This window comes from Corvus cornix, chromosome 6, assembly GCF_000738735.6.
Source record: "Corvus cornix cornix isolate S_Up_H32 chromosome 6, ASM73873v5, whole genome shotgun sequence".
NCBI lineage: Eukaryota > Metazoa > Chordata > Aves > Passeriformes > Corvidae > Corvus > Corvus cornix.
The window spans coordinates 32,260,543-32,282,682 of NC_046336.1; the positions used below are offsets into that span (position 1 = coordinate 32,260,543).

General features: G+C 43.9%; 1 protein-coding gene across 3 annotated transcripts; it reads left to right on the top strand.

Annotated features, from left to right (window-relative positions):
* The first annotated feature begins 321 nt into the window (after positions 1–321).
* Positions 322–19,171, top strand: LOC104690146 (hexokinase HKDC1). Of its 3 annotated transcripts, XM_010400716.4 has the most exons (19): positions 322–424; positions 568–767; positions 4,303–4,465; positions 6,848–6,996; positions 7,076–7,195; positions 7,985–8,080; positions 9,330–9,429; positions 10,053–10,236; positions 10,502–10,657; positions 11,388–11,621; positions 12,090–12,394; positions 12,671–12,819; positions 12,909–13,028; positions 14,550–14,645; positions 14,737–14,836; positions 15,418–15,601; positions 16,313–16,468; positions 17,176–17,409; positions 18,042–19,171. In XM_010400716.4, the coding sequence occupies exons 2-19, from the start codon at positions 705–707 to the stop codon at positions 18,184–18,186; spliced, it is 2,754 nt and encodes a 917-aa protein (XP_010399018.2). In that variant the 5' UTR covers positions 322–424; positions 568–704; the 3' UTR covers positions 18,187–19,171. The 3 variants fall into 3 exon arrangements, with proteins under 3 accessions (XP_010399018.2, XP_010399016.2, XP_019142152.2); XM_010400714.3 differs by lacking the exon at positions 322–424 and having other exon boundaries at positions 511–767; XM_019286607.2 differs by lacking the exons at positions 322–424; positions 7,985–8,080 and having other exon boundaries at positions 511–767.
* Positions 19,172–22,140: the final 2,969 nt, after the last annotated feature.

The window sequence follows — 22,140 nt, forward strand, 5'->3', positions numbered from 1 at the left end:
GTCTGAAACTTTGGGTGAAGGGAGAAGAATCAGTCCAAAGCCTCTCTGCTGGGAATTGCACAAGAGGTATTCCAGCTGGGGGCAGGGGTCTGTGTGTCTCTTTGCTCTTTTGCACAGCTGAAGCTTAATTGGTACAAAGCTGCAGATAAGGGTGCAATGTGCAGAACTAGAGTGAAGTTAATTCATGCAGAAGAGCTTGTCTCACAAGTGGGAGCACTGAGCAGAGGGAAGAAACCTCCTCAAACCCTCTAACTTTCCAGATTCCCGGCAGCACTCTGCTGCACGCAGCAGTTGTGGGAGCCTGTCAGCCCCCGGAATGAAGCGGGGCAGGCTGCATAGCAACTGCATTGAGAAGTGGTAACAATTCCCAAGTGGGGCAGTAACAAAATCGATTTTTCTCCTCTTCAGCTTGGCAGCTCTCCAGGTGCCTGCTCTGGCACAATGAAGTGTGTAGCTGGGGAGGGAGGGACTTTGGGTTGGGGGGGGGGGGTGTGATACAAAGAGGCAGAAGTTTAATCACTGACCCGATCACACTGGATGGATTTATTTCTGGACTCAATTTCCCAGGAACTCCACTATTCCACACTGGGGAAAATGCCTCTGCTGAAGTTTCTCTAGCTCCAGCTCCGTGAATAAAGACCTGTCGCTTTGGAGTTATTCACAGCAGCTCTGTCACTAGTGACTCATCCATCTGCTTCAAGAAAATGTTTGCTGTCCACTTGCTAGCTTTCCACTTCACAAAGCTAAAAGAGGATCAAATAAAAAAGGTAAGATGTAGCATTGACTGATTGCTATTTTGAGAACTGTGTTACTCAGATACGGAGGGGTCTGCAGTATGTAATGCAGACCATATAATGACATTATCCACTAAAACCATTCAGCCAAATGGGGTAAGAGGTATTTAAACCCTAAACCACCTGACGAGTATGAAAACAGGTCTGTTTTGTGGTTTTTCCTGCACTGTTAAAAGTGCTCTCCCGGTAATGGAACAAATTCTCTTCATTAAGGGAAACTGCTTGAGCTTTATCTGGCATGGTGTAGTAGAGCCCAGAGGACAGAAAGGATGACTCTTGCTGAGTCGCTTTGCAAGTGTAGTGTGAATGATGGGATTTCTCAATCTGAGTAGGAATCAGGAGTCAGTCACATAGCAGGGATAGGAGAAACCTCTGTGGTGTTTGGTCTGGGTCTGCGGAGATCCGGGAGAGATTTCCAATTGGTGTTGGTGTGCCTGTGCCTCCTCTCTGGTTATCTAAAACTGGCTAATCACTCTGATCTTTATAGGTGTGACTTTAATTACAGTTGGAAAAGCTCAGGATGGCTCAGATAGGAAGCTATCAGTACTGGGAGTGAGCTGCCTAATGGTTGCTCCTCCTTAATCTACTTTCATGGCCATGCTGAAATGGGTTTTTGGGCATATGTCTGTCATAAGACCATGTGAGACCTGTAAGCTTCATGGGTCAGAGGTCCTCTGGTTTGTCGGCATGTCCCCTGCAGCCCCTCTGTATTCCTGATGTCTTCATTGAGTGCAGTCTGGTGGCCATTGCTGTCAGGCTCTGTCCTCTGGTTTTCCAACCAGTGGGAGGTGGGGCTGTCTGTGGATGCATGGTGGGAGATCCAGGGTCCTGGTGCATAGATCCACTTGCATCACTGAGCTCATCAGCAAACTAAGCAATTCTGGGTTCTCTTTTCTGTGCCCAAAACATGGCGTGGCTTGTTCCAAGGAGGGTTTCTTCCACTGATTCTATTTTGGAGAGAGGCATTCCAGGAGAGGTACTGGTATCTCAACAATCAGATGTCTCTGACTCAGTCATAGCCCTTTTGCCCCTAGGATTTAATGTGATCAGAAAAAGGCCTCGATGCCCCTCCCCTGTGTGAGGAGCTGATCTCACATCTAGACAGTACTATTTCTTCTTTCTTTTTACTAAGAAAGAGAGAGACCTTGTGGAGCAGTGCTCGGGTGTATTGGGCTTTTCAGAGAAACATCCAGCTTGTAGTTGAGTGAGGACAATGGAGACAAGGGGGCAGAGGAATTCTGACAAAGCCATTAAAAATATCGAAGTCTTTCTGCTAGGTGCAAACTAGCCCTTCCTGAAGGCAAGAAACCACATGCTTCTCAGACTTCTCTTTTAAGGAGCCTAGGGTAGGCTGTACAGAACAGAACTGATTTGTCCCTAATTAGAAAGAAGGAATGTCTTCCCACCTCTACCTCCCCAGGCTTATTTACTCTGTGGTGGCAAAACCAAGAGCCTGGCTGCCAGGAAAACAGTGCTATTTCCATAAATGAGGCAAGGCACTGTTCCGGTGCCATGGTAGGGAGGCAACAAGTTTGGTTTAGCACAGCCTGGCCATTCCTGTGTTGACAAGTAAATGGCTATGTGAGCAGGGCCTTGCTCTGGTGGTAAGTCAGGCTGGAGAGCCAGCAGGCTTTCCTGGGCTCTGCCGTATCTAATTCCTTGGAGAGGACTGTCTGCTCCTGTGGTTGTAGGTAAACAGGGTGGGGAATGCAATGTCTGTGGGCAGCAGGGAGCTAGTGCATGTTCTCTGCAAACAGTCATAGTAATTTTTATTATTCTTGAGGGTTTTTTTCCCCACAGGGTTTTCTGTCACAAGGCTATTTGGGTCTGTGTCAGAGTGCATGAGTGCTGTATGTCTCCCATCATTGTATTTTCTCCAAAAAAGCAGTACTGGTGCATAGATCTGCACCACGGGTGCGTGGGCTGAGATGATGGATCCTATGCAGTGGTGGGGCCTCAAAAACCCTTGGAGAAAATCAAGTACCTGTGTAAATGAGGGCTACGAAGACAAATCTGAATAATGGCCTTTTCAAGGCACAGCTGTATCCAAAGGCAGCTGCTGCTCTAGGACAATTGTATCTTCTAGTTTAACACTTGCTCCTCTGTGTGTGTTATGTAAGTGCTGGAGTGACTTTCAGGGTCCTGGCTCTTTCAGGTGGGTCATTGCTGACCATCAGTTTAAAATGGGACTGTAAATAGGTAACTAACTTTGTGCCTCATTGAAATAGGTGGCCAGTCCAAACTGTGGCAGAGACCAATTTATCTACAACCTGCATTGCCCTCTGTTTAGACAATGCAGCCTTTTAAATCCTGCCTTAGTGCTGGTGGGACTTGGTTTGTGTCCTTCCAACCTTCCAGACCTCCCTATGTAAATTGGACTGATGAAATGCTCTCAACAGATAAAGCACTGTAACAACATATCCTGTGGTGCAAGAGCTGCGTGTCTGTAGTAGCAAAGCATTGGAAGCTGTCTCACCTCTCTCCCCTGCCCACCTCCTCTGGCCCAGAGTCTCATGTGGTGGGGAGTGGGATGTGAACACGAATTACCCTTCAGGGGACATCCAGCTATTTGGAGCACACAATTATTATGCCTGTATCATGTTCATACAGCACCAAAATCTGGCTCCCCAGTGGAAAAGCTTCTGGATGTGGACAGATTCTTATTTTCCTGTGTTAATCCTTTGTTGTACCCAGCTATGTAGTTTCTAGGCCACCCTAGTTATAGCCCTGCAGGTACGTGTCAGTCCAGAAGCGCGTGGTCCTCAAGGAAAAAACCTATCACTTTGCCCTGATGAAGCTGTATATAAAACACTGATTAGCTTCTCTGCCAGTTTATCTAAATGAGCTGCTTCATAGATACTTTTGAATTCCTTTATATTCGACTGGCTTCTATTTTGATGTATTCCGTGAGTTACAGACCTTTAACAAAGGGTATTGATTGCACCCAAAAATGTGTTTTAGATGTAATCCTAGAATCACAAGAGAATGGAGAGCAGAGCTGGAGTGAGAAAAAGGCTTTGCGTTCTAGCCTGGCATGCCAACAAAGTTAATTGTCCATGGAGTGAAGCAGTAGCTGAATGGATGTTTTCAGGTTGTGGCTGACACGCTTGGGTACTGATGGCATTTTCTGGATCTGCCTCAGAGAGGTCAAATTCTCATGAGATTGAGATACTTTGTAGTTCTAGTTCATTACATCTGTAGGAGGAGTGGACGGTGTGAAAACAGCTTGTCAGGCTCTCAAGCAATCTCATGGGCTTACGTAGATTGTCAAGTTACTGAGCCATCAGAAAAGATGGCCAACTTTTGGGCAGTAATTCACCAGGGCTACATTAAACATTTTCAAAACAAAGTTTTTAGAAGAGTGACTGTCCTGATGATGACCTGGAGCTTGCTTGCACTGGCAGTCATGAAAACTTAGGTGCTGAGGTCAAAAATGAAATGAACAATCAGTAGCTGCTGAGCACTAAGGGGCCTGCATGCCTCTGAGTAACACCTTCCATCTTTGCAGGTTGACAGGTACCTGTACCACATGCGCCTCTCCGACGATGTCTTGCTGGATGTGATGGCTCGATTCCAGGCCGAGATGATGAAGGGCCTGGGCAGAGACACGAACCCCACGGCAACAGTGAAAATGCTGCCGTCGTTCGTGCGCTCGCTGCCCGACGGCTCAGGTGAGTCGCCCTGCTCCAGCACAGCACGGCTGCTGTAGCAAGATGAGTTGCTGCCAATACTCCAGGATAGCACAGCAGAGACACAGGGCACCCAGTGACTCTGGGTTACTGCCTATCTCATTGAGAAAGCAGGTGTGTATATTGAGCCTGGGAAAATGCTGGCAGAGAGTTTTTTTCCTTGCACTGGGTGGATTTTGACCTAGTGCTGCTTGTTTGGGGAAAGGACCTAGTAAGTGCTCAGGAACAGCCTCTCCCACCTGTTCCTAGTGCAGGCCTTGCTGTTGGAGCTGTGGCTGGACACGGCAAGGGCAGCCTCTACAGCTCAGAGCCTGCACTGCAGTGTACTGAGGCTGTGGGATGTGTGGCCTGGCCTTCTTGGAGCTACAGGGAGGGCAGGATGCTGCAGTGAAACCCCTCAAATTGCCAAGTGACAGCAACGTGGCATCCTCAGAGCTGTGATCCCCAAACTCTGCACTGCTTTTTCTAATTCCTCAAAAAGCGATCCCTTCTGCCCTTTCTTGCCTTCTGCATTGGGAAGATCTGCTTCTGGGTGGGATCTGCCAGGAAACTGTCTGCTCTCCTTCACCTGAGACTTGAACAGAGAGGGAGAAAGTGCAGTAGTGTCGTCTGGGAGGATGTGATGCGAGATAGGAAGTAAAAGCCCATCTTGTTTGGAGAAGTATGCACATCCAAAGTAACACCTCAGCTGGCTCCTGGCAGTGCAGGCTGACAGAAAATTACATTTTTCCCAGGTTTAATCAAGTAAATTTTTGCAGGATTCTGTGTGTGGCCTAGGTCAGGACTCCGTGTAAACTAGCTGTGCAGAAAAATGTAATGTTAGCTTTGTACCTTATTTCCATGTGACTTTATTCCTTCTGAAGGTAATTTCCCTGCAGTTAAATGAGGAATAACAGCTTTAATGGCATAAAGAAGGTATTTGAAGGTAAGTCTCTTGAAATGAGGCATGTCTGAGAGAAATTATACACAAGCTGCCTGGATGGAAGGGGGCACTCTTCCTTTGCTGCTACCTTTGTCATAGAGAAAGAAGTACTTTCTTAACCCTTGCAATCTCCGTGACAGTCACTGGTCCTGAGGTCTCACATGTCTCTGATGCTGTCCTGAAACAGCAGGGGGCCCCTGAGGCCAGCAGACTTGGAAAATTTCACGTAGTGTCATCACTGTTGCAAGAGTTCCTGTTCCTCAAGGCCAAGGTTGGACAGTGCTCTCCTGGCCTGCGTGGCCATTCCAATGTGTCAAGGACATGATGCAGCATCAAGCTGGGCTGTATCTTATTGACACGCTGCCTACTCTAAGTATCACATTGATTTTTCTATTTTTGCTCTCTTGAAAAATCCTTGTTGGTTTTTTTGCTTCTAGACAAAACTTCCAGCAGGTTTAAACAGCTCAGACTTGGATGGTTATTCCCCATTTGCAAGAGCATTCAACTTTAAGATTTTTTTGGTGCCCTCAGTGTTGCTGCCTGAAATGTCTCACATGGAGCATTATCAGGTTTTCGTTGTTTAGGGATTAATGGTCTCACTAAGGTCACAGTTTACTGAGTAACCCAATCTGCCTCCTCACCTTTAATAGCTGACCATGATATTACAGGTAGAATTTCCTTCTTCCTTCCCTTTCAGGACCAGATTTGATAAAATTTAATCAGGTGTTTGGACTGTGGAACAAAGATCATGCAAGGCTGGGCACATACCATTGTGTTTTCCTTTTGGGAAGGGCCTTTTCCTGTGTGTGGGATAAACAGTTGTTTTATTGTAGCAGTAAGGCCAAACTGTCCTTCCATCTGAGGCTGCTGCTGGAGAAGTATGTGTTTGAGCAAGCCTGTGAAACAAAATGGTACTTTTACAGAAACACCAAAAGGCATTTGAAAAGGATTGTGTTGGTTGACTTTAGGTAGCAAATTATTTTTGCCCCACTTGGAAGTTGACTTCTGCACTAGAGCTGAGTCTTAACATATGCCTGCAAATCCTGCGTCCTTTACTGGCTACAGGTAACATTCTGATTCTCCCACATTTCAGGTGACAGTTTTGCAGCCCCTGTGTACTCTGGTTGGCTTTGCAGTTGCTTTGGGCCTTTATTGCGGAAAAGCTCATCCTTTTGCAGCTTGAAAATATGCTGCTGTGGAAGGAGAAGGGTTGGACAAACTGCCAAATAAAAATTAAATTAGCTATTACATACCAAGCTAACAGGAGAGACCTGATAGCCTTGCTTAGGGTTTCCAACTCTCAGTCTTTCTGATGCACCCAGGCCCATAGGATAAGGATCTGCCATGACGGGGCAGGAGAGTCTGTGGCTGTGGCCTTCAGCATGGCATCTGAGCCACACTTCGTGGCCATCCCCAGTGATGGTTGCCCACTTGTGTTGCAGAGAAGGGTGACTTCCTTGCTGTTGACCTGGGTGGCTCCCAGTTTCGTGCCCACCAGGTGAAGGTGTTTGATGATGGGAAGCAGAGCAGCCAGCTGGAGAGCAAGTTTTACCCCACACCCAAGGAGGTCATACAGGGGAACGGAGCCGAGGTAGGGCACTGCTGTGGTGGTGCTGTGCTGGAGCACCTGCCTGCAGGACACAGCCCAACTGTCCTCTCCTTTTGTGCAGCTCTTTGATTATGTTGCTGACTGTCTGTTAGACTTCATGGAAACCAAAAACCTGAAGCATAAGAAGTTACCTCTTGGCTTTACATTTTCTTTTCCATGCAAACAGACCAAATTGGAAGAGGTAAGATGCATAAAGAAATACTCTTGTCAAGCTGAGCTCCTTGCAGAATCTGGAGAAGCTGTTGAATGGGAGTGTTACCCTGTGGCTTTTATGTGGGGTCATGTTTACGTAGCTCTCTGAAGAAGGCATAGATGACCATTAGCATCTAACTAGACTTGACTACCATTTAACCATTCATTGCTCATCTCAAGGCACCATGATATTTAAGCTAAAGCTATTACATTGCTTAATCAGCACCCAATTCCATAGGAACCACGTGCCCCGGTATTAACACTGTTAGAAATAGATACGTACTTTTGTGTCTTGAAGCGTCTTTACTTTTTTAATCACTCTCAATTTTTTTTATTTACAGTTGATTCTGAATAGGAAATACCTGTAGCAGAGCTGTTTGAGACACCTCTTGGGGAAACAAAGGGCTGGTTGCAATTATTTTGTGTTCTCTCATTCTAGCCTCTCTTATTTCTAAGAGTTTGTGCTCTGGGTCCTAGTCCTGCGAATGCTTTTTGCTTAATGCTATTAGATTGTGATGAGCATCAGGAAAGCCACATGTGCTTTAAATGAAGCACAGGGAGAAGCATTTGCAGGATTGTGTCTTTGACTGTACCTGTTTGGTTGTGTTGGTACTTACAGGTGCCCCAAGGTAAGATGTTCTGCTCTGACTGATTTTGGCTCAGTTTTAATGAGTGGAGAGACATAGTGGACTTCTCCACACACTTTAGTCTTGGCGGGCTTTGTGGTTTGTATGCTAAAGTTTGTGTGCTTTCGGGCCACTGCACTGTTACTTTTCAGGGGGTTCTTCTTGCGTGGACAAAACACTTCAAGGTCCGAGGAGTTCAGGACACAGATGTGGTCAGCTCTCTGCGCAAGGCCCTCCAGAAGCGTAAGGCAAGTTTCGTACCTGCAGGAGCTGAACCTGAGTGGCCTCAGAATATCCTCCTGGGAAATCAGCTCTTCTTGTGTGGGTTCTTTTGAGAGCTGTCAGACATCCTTAAGGGATGGTCAGTAGCAAGTGTTCAGCATGGCTGTACATCTGGTGGATCTGAATCTCTCTCGCAGCTGTAACTCAGGCTTCCCCAGTAACAGCAAGGGCATCTGCACACTGGTAACCCAGGCTGGCTGTGACAGCATACCAGTATGGCCCCACTGTCTCAGCCCAAGGGAATCTCTTGTGAACCTACTGAGTGAGACATGAAACACTCAATAGTTTCACATACTGTGTTTCACAGCCTGGCTTGTGGGATGAAGTTTGGTAGGGGGCAACTGTCATCTCAAATTGGCACACCTGACTCTATCAGGGTTTGCCTGTCCACTTCAGTCTGTGGAACAGAGTGATTGTAATTTTTAAGGTCAGCAGTAAGACATGATTAAATCTGCCCTTGAACTAGCATATAGCCTTTGAATAACACTGTGTTTTAATATTTTGGAAAGCCTTGCTTTTCATGTTTGGTGCTATTGGTAACAACAGCTAAGAAATACAAGGCATCTTTCCATATCTTGATGAATTCATAGTAAAGAGGAAATTCTTCTGTTTTCTCAGGTGGTAAAAATCCAGCCTTGATTTTGGTTCACTTCTTTATCTGCATCAGTCTTGTAGTTATTGGTAACGAAAGATCTGGGGCTTCATGGGTGAAGTGTGGCCTCCTCCTAGCATTGGCATCTGAGTTACAACAATCCTTTGAGAAATGTGAAGGGAAAACTGCACAGCCTTGATGGAAGGACTTTCTGCTTGAGTGTGGTGTTGCTGCACAGCCATAGCTGCATTTATGTTCTGTCCTATTTGGTGGGATCTGCTCAGGTGGTAGGATGTTATCCTTTCACACAGTCCGTAAGCACAGTATCACAACATTCACACCAATATCACGTCATTTTTCTGGCAAATGAGGTGGTATTTGGGAAAAACAAATCCTTCAAGCAAAGAGGCTGGTGAAACACTTGAGAATTCAGAGATACTTGTAACTTTACAGGGTTGTGGGAAGAGTGTTGTAAAAGGAAGTAGTGTGTTTCAGTCAAAGAGTTTTCCTGAATGAGGCCTTCAAAATGCAACCTGGGGAGTATGTCTGCATGCCAGTGCTTTATCACACAGGAGGCTTTCTAAGCTTTTGTCCCTGTTAATCACTCATCTTTATGCTATTAGGACGTAGATGTTGATGTTTTGGCACTGGTCAATGACACCGTGGGAACCATGATGACTTGTGGATATGATGACCAGCGCTGTGAAGTTGGGCTCATAATTGGTAATTTTTTCTGTTCACCATGAAGGGTTTTTTTCCCTCTCATTTGTTGAATTACTACAAATCTGGAGTAGGAGAGAGTTTCACAATACAGGAAAGAGCAGAAAGAAAATGGAAAAAACAATGATTGGATTTTCAAGCCTGGCTGCCTTCTCTAAAGCAGCTGTTTTTATGCTGATCACATTGCCATCAAATACCACAGTCCCCATTTTGTCTGGGCTCAGTTGTGACCAGCATACTAAACTTTTCTGCTGACCGTATAGAAAATTACTGTGTCTGTCCAGAGAAGGCTGAATTCCCCTCATGTCTGGTAGTTAGTACCAGCTATGCTTTCCACAGTTTGTCCATTTCATGCACCATGGTGGCTTTTATTAGGCACATAGAAGTACATTTGAAAAAGGAAAAACTATTTTTAAACAAGACAAGCCTTAGAATAATTTCAGGGTTTTTTCATTCATTGTGAAATGATGATTTCACAGGTGCAGGTGGCCTATATTAGCATCCTATGCCACAGGGTTATATGTTTGTATTTTCTTCCAAAGTCAATATACTGACTTATTCCCAAACATGTGGAGTTAAACAAAGAGCACACCTAGAACAAACAGTAGTTTATCCAATACCCACAGGGACTGGCACCAACGCATGCTACATGGAGGAGATGAGGCACATTGACCTGGTGGAAGGGGATGAAGGGAGGATGTGCATTAACACAGAGTGGGGGGCCTTTGGAGATGATGGTGCTTTGGATGACCTCCGCACGGAGTTTGATCGGGAGCTGGATCTGGGATCTCTCAATCCTGGAAAACAATTGTAAGTGATTCCCTGACTGACTTGCAGTCCGAGTTCCCAGAGTGCTTTTCCAGTGTATGCCAAGAGCCCCTTTGAAACAGGAATTGGCTTAAGTGAACCTGAGATGGCATGATCCTGGTTCTGTCTTAGCCAGATCTTTCCCTTCTAGGAAGGGTGGGTACCTTTCACACCTCCCTGCTTCAGGCCAGGGGATTGCTGCTACAGTTGCTCATGTGTTGTTAAAAATAGGTGAACAACCTGTAATCCTTCCTGTGCTCCATTCCAGGTTTGAGAAGATGATCAGCAGCCTGTATTTGGGGGAACTTGTAAGACTCATTCTCCTAAAAATGACAAAGGAAGGTCTGCTCTTCAATGGGAAAGTGTCAACAGCTCTGCTTACTAAGGGCAAGATTGAAATGAAACACGTGTCTGCAATGGAAAAGTAAGAACCTGTAATACTGTGTTTGAGAGTAGCCACTCTCAAAGTCAGTCTGTCACAAGCACAGCACTGATAATGAATGTGTAGGTATAATCTGTGAGTGCTGGGAACAATCCTGAAGGGTACAGCTTGATTTTGCTTTTGGCTAGGAGAAAAGTTGACCTTTCTGTAAGTGGGAATTGGTGTAAGATAGTTTTAGCAAAGTACCACAGTAGCAAATATATTGCTAAACATCACAGATGCAGGTTGTTTAAATAACCTCTCTGGAGACCTGTGTGTGGGATGATTGCTGCAGTTTTCAGCCTCTCTGATGTGGGAATACTGGGGCTGTGGAGATGTAGTACAGATTCTAGATTAGCTAATGGATGACTGCATGGAAAACTTGGATTCTGGTGTTTTGAGAGGAATCACTGTCAGTCCAGGAATTATTTTCTTTGTTGTATTGAGTGAAGCTGTACATCTATTCATGTGCTCTGCTTGTATGGACTATTTTATCCCATTCTCTTCTTGAACAGCCAATTGGTCTCACCAAGTGCTGAATCCCAGGAAGCAGACTCTCCTCCCTGGGTACTTTTGGGAATACTGTGGAAAAGACATTACTGGTTTATGGGAACCAATCATGATACTGCCTGATAGGTTGTGTCCTGGTCTCCTCTCATTTCTTTTTAAGCCAAGGTATTGATTTATGTGTTGCCTTTGCATTTGGTGATGTATTCTTTTGTTTTGGGGTTAGGTACAAGGAAGGTCTGAGCAACACAAAAGAGATCCTTACAGAGCTGAACCTGTTTCCCTCTGAGGAGGACTGTGTTGCTGTTCAGCATGTCTGCACTATCGTTTCCTTCCGCTCAGCCAACCTCTGTGCTGCTGCCTTGGCAGCTATCCTGACCCGGCTCAGGGAGAATAAAAAGCTGCTGAGGATGCGAACCACTGTTGGGATTGATGGGGGACTCTATAAAACCCACCCCCAGTAAGTAACTAGAGAGGATTTGATAATTGCTGGCTGCATATTGATGTTGCCAAGAGTCTCCATTTGCATGTGTGTGTGGCTTTTCAGAGAACTGCCAGTTTTGCTTCAGCTTTGGGGTGACATCTAACTGGATTAGTTATTGCAAAGCTGTCCCAGGAGCTTTAGAATTTGGGGTGGGGTGGGAAGAACATGATACCTGGGATAACAGTGTCTGGGGAAATGCAGTTGATTTCTCAAGTGACTCCTGGGTCTCCAGGACATTTGCAGTTCACTGCACATTTTTTCTTTTCTTTCTTTCTTTCTCCCTTCCTCCACTACCTCCCTGTTTTTGAACACGTGCTTTCCCAAACGGGGAACTTTCTCCAACTATTCTCCCAAACTGGTTGAAGGTCTGATTCCAGGCAGAGATGAAGTAAACCATGCCCAAAAGGCCTGTGAGAGCCTAAAGCAAATCTCTGTCCCTGCTAGATATGCCAAACGTCTGCACAAGGTGGTGAGAAGGCTGGTGCCCACCTGTGACGTGCGGTTCCTGCTGTCGGTGAGCGGCAGCGGCAGGGGGGCTGCCATGGTCACAGCGGTGGCACACAGACTGGCCGCCCAGCGCCAGTGCATTGATGCCACGCTTGCACCCTTCCTGCTGCCCCTGGGAATCCTCAGAGAAGTTATGGACAAAATGAGGGCTGAGCTGGAGTACGGGCTGAAGAGAGAGACACAAGCCAATGCCACAGTGAAGATGCTGCCGACGTACGTCTGTGGGACACCAGATGGAACAGGTGAAGTTAGTTCCTGATCACTTGAAGGTGGTTCAGGAAAGCTGTTTGTCTGTTTTCTGGGGAGAGGGAATATGCTAATTAACCTGGCAAATGCCAGGGGGATTTATGTTGTCAAACCGGTGCTTCCTGCTATGTTATCTGTTATCTTCAGCCCCATGCTAAAAGACTTGATGGGATAAATGCCGTAGGGAGCAGTGTGCTATCATTGGTATGTCATTCTAACTGGCAAATGTGCTATGAGAAGCACCAAAATGAAATACCTTTCTTTTCCTTCAGAGAAAGGAAAGTTCCTTGCCCTTGATCTTGGTGGCACAAATTTCAGGGTTCTGCTGGTCAAAATCAAAAGTGGGAGAAGAAGATCAGTGCAAATGTATAACAAAATTTTTGCCATTCCTTTGGAGATCATGCAAGGAACAGGAGAAGAGGTAATCTTAAGTGACTGTTTAACCGATCCAGCCAAGGCCCATTGTATGGGATTAGTTGTGAGATTTATATACTTTTCCTTTCCCTCCAGCTCTTTGACCATATTGTCCAGTGCATAGCAGACTTTCTGGAGTATATGGGGATTAAAGGTGCTCGGCTTCCTCTGGGCTTCACCTTCTCTTTCCCCTGCAGGCAAGCCAGCATTGACAAGGTAAGAACTGCAGCACAAAATGGGTCAAATGGCAGCTCTGCATCTGCTTGGTAAATCATATCATTTTGGGCAAGGGTGACTTGTTGGTTTGGAGAATGTTATTACTTTATTTTGCAAATTAGTTGTGTTTCACGAGAAAGTTATCATCCTATGTTATCCATCTGCCTATGGGAATCTGAATTTTCACTTCTTGTCTGTGGTAAGTGGTGGACATGACTTGCTTTTGTTTTATAAAGCTAAGCCCTCATGACAGCAAAATGAACTGCATATTTTTAATAACCCAGGAATCTTACTGGCTGCCTTAACTCTTCAGTGGCAAGGGATAATAAATGGCTCCTTCTGCTTGCTCAGCTACAGTCCCAGGTTGTTTTCCAAGCTGTGCTGCACAGCTCTGACTGTTTTAACTTCCGCACTACATTAGCTTATTTTTGTTGAGTGTCAGTGGATAGACCTGGGTTTTCTTGTCCAGCTTGGAAGAGTTGGATTTTTGACAGATACCTTATCTTTTATCTTTTCAGATCTTATGTAAGAAAAGATTATTTTTATTAATTTCCGAGAGGGGCAGGGGATGTTGTACTGCTTAGTTCCAGTCAAATGTGTAGGATATTGGGGAAATAAGAGACTGCTATTTTATTGCATGTTTTTATGTCCTGGTGGGTTTTACAATAGCTTCTAAGCCTGGAAGCTAGTCTGCCCTGTCTCAGTTTTCAGCTCAGCTGAGAGAGTAGCAATAGGACTTAGCCTTTTGTGGAGACATTAATTCATATGCCTTCTCAACCTACAGCATAGCATTTAGGTCTTGACAAATGATTAGGAAGCAAATTCCACAGTATTGGAGGCAAACTGAGTGAGACACATATGTCAGGGTCATAATATGTTGCTCTGTGTGTTTGGTCTTTTATTGTTAGAACTTGAGGGTGTTTCTCAGTAGCAGCTTTTTCTCCCAGTTGCCATCTATTTTTTTTTTTTTCTTTTTTTCTTATTTGGACACACAGTCCAGAGCCACTTAGGAAGTGTAAGGCTAATTACTTCAGGTAACCTGGAAATCAACTTCTGTCAGGCCAGGTTGTTGTCTGAAAAGAAACAAATTAGTGTTGCCTGAAGTTGTGAAATGTCCTTCAGTAAACGACCGAAAAATTAACAGTAGATGTTCATTAATGTTTGATGGGTGTTTAATAATTTATGGCAAAAGTATTTTTTGCAGTCTTTCCCTCACAGGTAATACAATGGCTGTGTGCACAAGACATGAGATGAGGTTTTCCAAATGATTTTTAGAAGGCACTGAGTGCAGTGCCTTGATAAATAGCTGAGTAAACCTGGAGTCACTACCATCAGCAGCTGGGTAACAAAGATACATGTGCACAGCCTGCACTAGTCACTCTCAGTAACCTATCCAGGGAAATACATTATTTGGAAAAAAAACCCCAAAACATTGGGGTGGGAGGCAAGAAAAAGCTGATGCTTGCAATGTACAGTCTGCTCTTTTTCTTCACTTATGACTTTCTTTCTCTTCTGTTTCAGGGAACACTTGTGGGATGGACAAAAGGATTCAAGGCAACAGACTGTGAGGGGGAAGATGTTGTTGATATGCTGAGAGAGGCCATCAAAAGAAGAAATGTGAGCTATTTTTTTCTGCTCATTTTGGTGTACTTAATGCACCCTCACTCTTCCTCTGGCATTCCACTACTGATCGTGACTTGTGTTTTAGGAGTTTGACTTGGACATTGTAGCAGTGGTGAATGACACTGTTGGGACCATGATGACTTGCGGATATGAGGATCCAAACTGTGAGATTGGCCTTATTGCAGGTACAGTGGTGGCCAGGTGACCACTGTGAGAAGAAAGCACCTATGTAATGCTGGGCTTTGGAATCTGTAAACCAGCATCTTTTATTTGAGTTTGATATATGGTGTTACTAGCTGCTTGGGGTTCTTGGCAGATTTGTGTGGTATTCAGCAGGAAACTTAACAACATCTGTAGCAGGTAAGTTCCTGGACCTGTTGGACTTTTGATCGTATCTCTGATGGTGCCTAGCAAGTGTATGCAGGGTAAAAGGATATAAGCAGATAAGAGCATGAATTCTTGTTTCGGAAAGCGTATTCATATTTACTGTGTGGCCAGGTTACAGACCATGGAACAAGCAAATATTTTTAAAAATCTGAATGAATTCTTGTTGGGCTTTTTAGATGGTTCCCCCAATAGGTACCTCCAAGTTTTGATCCAGAAATATATCTAAGCATAGAATCATAGAATGGCCTGTGTTGGAAGTGACCTTGAAATTTGAGCTATGGCAAAGAGAACTTTAAGATGAACACTGCAGTCATCTTCTATGAGTTCCTGGTGCTGCTTCACTTTTCCAGCTGAAGTCTTGTTATTTCTTTCCTTCTAGGAACAGGCAGCAATGTTTGCTACATGGAGGACATGAAAAACATAGAAATAGTGGAAGGGAATGAAGGAAAAATGTGTATTAATACAGAATGGGGAGCATTTGGTGACAATGGCTGTATTGACAACATCAGGACAAAATATGATAAAGAAGTAGATGAAGGCTCACTAAACCCAGGGAAACAGAGGTAAATGTGATGGTCCTGATGCCAAGAGCCTGATGAAGTCAGTCTTTGAGAGACACTGGCTGCTTTTTAAAACGTGCTTAATGAATGAATAATCAGGAAGGAAATTTTAATATTGCATTTTTTTTTGTTGTTGTTTGGTAAGTAACCTAGATACCAAAAAAACAACAAACCCCCAAAGGAAAAAACGAAGATGTACATTGTTACCACAGCACTGTTTTCATCTTGAAGCAGTTACCAAACAGTGCAGCTTTTAAGATTTCCCTGCAAAGTCTAGGCTGTGCTTTGTTCCTCCTCTTAGGGTGATTTTTCAAAGATAGAATACAACTCAAGCAAGAGGATAAGCTGAACGTGACTGTTCTTTGTTGGGTAAAGACAGTATTGGTTAGGTGTGACTCACTGGTGAATGCATGGGGGGACAGGGAAGAGTTTCACTTCAGTGTGGACTTTGGCTTTAACACTATATTCTGCTTAATATTGCAAGAGTTTTTTTCTACTTCTGTTACCATTTGGCACAGGTAAATATATCATAATTAATGTTTGCACTTGAAGTCACTGCAACAGATTTTTGGTGATTGAAAGATGGAGTTCAATGACTATTGCTCTGCAAGCTTGGGCTGCTTTTTTGGAGTTCACAGGGCATGTACATACCACTCAAGCTAAACAGAGCCATCTCTTTAAATGAACATTTTTATTCCTCTTTTGACCCAACAGGTATGAAAAAATGACCAGTGGAATGTACCTAGGTGAAATAGTAAGGCAAATTTTGATTGACTTAACCAAACAAGGGCTGCTGTTCAGAGGACACATTTCGGAATCACTCAGGAAAAGAGGCATATTTGAAACAAAATTCCTGTCTCAGATTGAGAGGTAAAGTTGTTAGATTTACATGGTTTAAATCCTTAAAGTCTTCTGGGACACCTAGAAAACAGTCTTTTGCTAGTGTGTGGAGCCCTTTCCTTCAAGAAGTCAATTAAGTCAGTTACAGTTTTCTTCTTTGTGCACCCCCCCACCTCCAGAATAAAAGTTAAAAATGAGAAACTGGGGGAGTTACAGAATTATTCTGTAATTATATGAAATATTATTTCCTGTCCACACAACTGGGTTATCTTGGATGCCTTAGCCATCAAGCTAAATGTTTCTTGTGAGACTTAGAATAGTACTTATTTAAGAAAGTAGGAAGTCAGTGATACATGAATATGTGCTTACCTATAAATCTGTGCGTGACTGCAATGGTCTCCAGGTTATTTGAAACTCTTTCTGCTGTGGAAAGCCTTGAAAGAAGTGTCTCAGCCTTGAGATCTAAAGTAACAGTCAGGTGGCTGATCTGGCTCTGCTCCCTCATGACTTTGGGAGTTAGATGAATGACTACAGTTTGTGCTTTCTGGAGATACAGCTTAACATGGCAAAGGGCATGGCAGGAGCAAGTTTTCAATCTGAATTCAGACAGAAATCTGCCTTAAAAGAGCTGGAGAGTGTTAGAGTTGAAGTGGTCCTGTTTCATTTGAATCACATCTGTCTCAGCTGCTGGAGCTTTCCCTAATGCCTTGCTGCTCTGTGTGCTTCCCTGTGCACAGTGACCGGCTCGCTCTCCTCCAAGTGCGGCGCATCCTGCAGCAGCTCGGCCTGGACAGCACCTGTGACGACAGCATCATTGTGAAGGAGGTGTGTGGCGTTGTGTCAAGAAGAGCTGCCCAGCTCTGTGGGGCAGGGCTGGCTGCTATTGTGGAGAAGAAGAGGGAGAACCAAGGTGTGGGGCGCTTGCAAATCACTGTTGGAGTAGATGGGACTCTGTACAAGCTCCATCCACAGTGAGTACCCTGGCACCACTTCCCTTTGCTGTTTGCTTGTTTTCACTGTTAGAACATACCAAGCTGTACCAGCTTTCTGCTGAGGTAATTAAAATCCTGAGAGGGGGTAAGAATCTAACACATTTCCCTGCATTTTGTCATTTCCCTTGCCTAGCCAAAGGATCAAAAATTGCAAAGGCAAGTCCAGTTGCCACTGGGAGGCTGTTTTCTGTGGAATGTTGAATGAACCTAATGCTTATTTTGCAGTGTTTTGGCATATTTCTGCAATATCTGAATCTCCCAGATGGAAAGCTGTCTTGAGTTTTTGGAGTTGGGTCAATATTTTGTGAGCAAGGCCTACAAATAGATGCATTAGCTTTTGAGCTGGGCTAAGAGAACCTCCTTCATGATCTCTGAAGATGTGGGCAGTGTGTGGCATCATGCTGAACAAAATTCAAATGGAGAAATAAAAATTAGAGTCTGATTGTGTACAGAAATTTGTATCTTTCATGATTAGGAGGAAAAGCAAAAGAAAGCAATGCTGTGGAAGATGTTGGCTGAGGTTATGGCTCCTTGCTTATAGGTGAATACAAAGATATCAGATCAGAAAGCAGCTGCTAAAATGTTCTGTTCTTCTCTCCCTTCCCTTTCAGTTTTTCTAGGGTCTTGCGGGAAACAGTGAAGGAACTGGCACCTCAGTGTGATGTGACTTTCATGCTTTCTGAAGATGGAAGTGGGAAGGGAGCTGCCCTCATTACTGCAGTTGCAAAAAGATTGCATAATGTTGGACAGAAGTAGAAATGAGCGGTCAAGTAATTTCAGCACTGCCAAGCGTGTGCAGTAGGGATTTGCTGAGTGGTGATTCAAGATAGCTTTGCCAAACAGCAGTACACAGGTACCTGTTTTTGGAGAGCAGCTGGTTTTGACCAACCAGGATTGTGGATTTTTGTCCTTTGGTAACTTGGATTAGGTGTTTCTGCTCCCCACTGGCATTATGTCTTGGCAAACCACAGTCTACTCAGCTCTGTACTTCCTGCAGTGCATCTATAATGCACATGGGAGAGTGAAAACAAAACAAACAAACAAAATCAACCCAAATGTGTCTTTTTACAACATCCTAATTAAGCTACCGCACCACAACTGAGTTTATCACGTTTCTTAGGATTTCTGAGCTTCGTTTTCTCTTGGCCTGGCTCAAGGAATATTGAGATTCTGATGTTGCATCTTCTCTAGTGGACATATCTTTTCTCAATGCTTCACAGGTTTTACAATAAATTTGCAGGTGAAATAAATTAATGGACTTTGGTCAATGATGCTCCCCCCGCTGCTGCACTGGTTGCAAGTGTAATGTAATACTTCCCTGAGTACAGGAGGCATGTTTAATAGATGAATGTAAAGGAAATATGAGTTTGTGTCAAAATACGTCAGTGCATCTGAGTCACATAAAGCTAAACCAATGCTGGATGAATTCTGACTGTGACTGATTCCTTTGATACTGAAGGAAAGAGAGAATGTAGAAGGAGCTCCAGAGTCTGAGCTATGTCTGTGTCAGGGCTACATAGAGGGTATCAAAGAGGCCACCAAAACAGCTGTGTAGAGAGAAAAAAAAAATCACCTGAGTATCTGAAAGCCTCCTCTTTGTTTTCCCTTTGTTATCTTCTTGCCTGTTCCTGAGAGAATTCTTTCCATTTGTGCAAAGGAGCTTATCCTTGGTTTTCATTTTCTGTTGCCTGCTGCTCTGCCTATTTGTAGTCTGTTTGTAAATAAACCTGTGGTGCTGTGAGCCTTTGCTTCTCTGTCTAGTGCATCTTCTGCGTTGTGGGAAGAACATGCAGGAAAGTGGGAGCTTTCTTAAAACATCAATCTTTAAACCTAAAGCCTTCTTTAAATCTAAATTTAAACTCAGCAGCACTTCAGTGATTGTGAAGGCCATTTGTGGATAGAGCTCATGGCCTTGTGTGACCAAATGTCCCTCACCTGATTTACCCAGAGCAAACCAAAACAATAATATGGTACAGAGAAGCAGCAAATCTGTATCCTGCCTATTCTCTGTTCTCAAGTATTCCTGTATCTCCTTTAAGCCTCTCTTTGTGGGTATTTGCTTCCTTGCAGGCTGACAGCAGAAAGTGGGGCCAAGAAATGTGCTTTAAGCCTAGTTAGGTCAAAAGTAACTATGGTGCAGGGGAATAAGCAGTTGGGTTTATGTAATAATCAGTAACAAGGCCACCTCTGGGTTTAAATTTAGCAATCACAAATACCAGATTGGAAGCTACAGACTTTTCCTGTTTTGTAGTTTTTAAAAAAACCAAAATGTGTCAACAGCTCTGTGTCAGAGTTACTGGATGGGTAAAAGATACTTGCAAATGATTTTCACTTCTGAAGGAATTCCTCATAGTGCTGAGCTCACTGTACTGAGCAGTTGGGAAAAGACAAGTTGTGAAGTCATATTACGTTTAATATTTTTTTCCTTTTGTCAAGAAACTTAGTATTTTACTTTTTCTTTATATTTCAGAGTCCACAGAGCTGCTGAAACCAAAGCTTCCTGTGTAGTAAGGGCAGTTATCTGGAATGGAAGTTTGTTGTTGGTGATGAACAGGTTTAATTTGGAGGGGCTGGGTGTAGAAGAAAAAAACAAACAAGTATTGAGGCTATGTGGGGCCTAGGCTGTTCTAGGGACCAGAGGCAAAAACAGGGACTGTTTCTTCCTTTGGCACCTGAAATCTTGTACTATCTGTGTGGTTTTGGGCCTTTTTGGGGGAATGGATTCTGCTAATCTGCAAAAGTGCACCTGTGAATGAAGTATGTCCCTGTACATCTGGAATGAGGTGATGCAGATGCCCCAGGATGGCCAGGTGGGTACGGGGCAGAATACCTTTTGTACTTTTATTCTAAAACCTGTTCTGCACAATTGGAATGCAAATCAGTAAGAAAAGGTAAACTCCTCACATTTAGAAAGAAATCGTATCTTGCTTTGATTTTTCCTTCAAGTCTTTTTGGGAAATGAAATACTCACACAAAGTCAGTTTACACCTCAGCTGCAGTTATTCCTTTTCTGCAGTAGATTAGGCCCACACAATAATATTTTTTCGCATGTGCAGGTTTTTTTTTCTAGTGAGTCTGTGGGTGTTGTGGAATCCGATCACATGGACCTGAAACTGCTCACAAAGTGCTCAGTGGCTCTTGCTGAGGTCCCTGAGGCTCAGGACACACTGCTCTTGCTTTTCCTGCAGGCAGCTGCCTTGCTCTGGAGCCCGGCAGCTCCCACACGGCTCCGATACACATCTGCTGCGCTGGGAGGGCGGCTGCTGTCTGAAAGGGAGTGAGCAGAGGTTTGCTGGGCAGCCCTGGAGAAGGGCAGGATTGGCCCCTCTGGGGTTTTACCAGGGATACAAACTTCACTTGTGGTTTCGCAGGCATCCCATAACCACATGATGCTTCGCCTTTCTCTAAACCAGAACATTCTCCATCTGGATAATGATGCAGCATCAAGTTCCTGATTATGTCGACATGTGGAAACTCAATGACTGGTGCAAACTTGCATTCTCCCTTGTATAGATATTAAACTGCTGAAGCAAAACATTTCTCTGCCATCTCTACCATCATATTTGGTGATTCAGTTTAAAGCCCTAGATCACAATAAAAGTAGAGGCCTTCTATTAAATGTAACACAGCATGTGCTGCAGTTCATCACATGACATTGTTAGGCAATATAAAATAAAATGGGATTGTTCCAGTTTCACATATTAGATTTTTATTTTCCTACTTTTACTTTTCTACTGCTTCTTGGGTAGCTTTGTGATGCTTCATTTCTGCCTGCTTTCCCTGCAGTTAATACATTTAGGGCTTGAATTTATCAATTTTTTTGATGCTTCTTGAAGACATGAACATTTTTTTAACATCTAGGTCACACATATGATTTGGAAAGTTGAAAGATCTTTAAATCACAGGTGTGATAGAAGTATTACTGGGTGGAGGAAATAAGGTTTGTGCCTTTCAGAAATTCCCAGTAGATGGTTGCAGTTACCCTTTCATCCATGGGGGAAAAATAATCCTAAATATGTTGTTTTGCCTGCTAGAGACACATTTTAGTAGCTGTAGGTTTGGACAGCGCTGGCCCTTGACTTGTAACCCAGAGAAAATGCAGTAGCAACTTGGTGGTGACATATTCCCTTTGTCACTCTGACAACGTTCAAAATTAAATATAGGATCATGTGGAAATCCTTCAGAAATCCTGATTAGCAGGATCTCCCTTCTTGAGAAGTCAATATTATACAGGATTAGCAGATTAGTGTAAAGGAGTTTGAGGCCAAAATGTAGGTAATACCAAAATGAAAGTATTGTTTCTTCGATCTTTCTTGATTTGTTTCTTTGTGTTTGGTGAAATGAGCTGGCTTTGGTTTGAGGTCACCATAGGAATTAGATGGAGGGGGAGCGAGGCAGGGAGAGCAGGAGACTGAATTTTGTCCTGTTCTAGGTAAACTTACAGTTTCTCTAGAAAGGACCACCACTGCCTTGAACTGTCATCAGGGGCTTATCCAAAGCATTTCTCAGACTTGTCAAGTCAGTAGCTTGTCAAGTGATAAATACATATATAGATATAAAATAATAATATAAGGGACCTATTCCTGTACACAGGTGGCCTGTTGAGGTGAGAGGAGGAAGGGGAATAAGGTAGATATCTTCTTTGTCCCAGCACTGAATCCACTCTGTAAAGCTAATGAGGAAAGCAAGATATAAAACCGCCAAAACTTT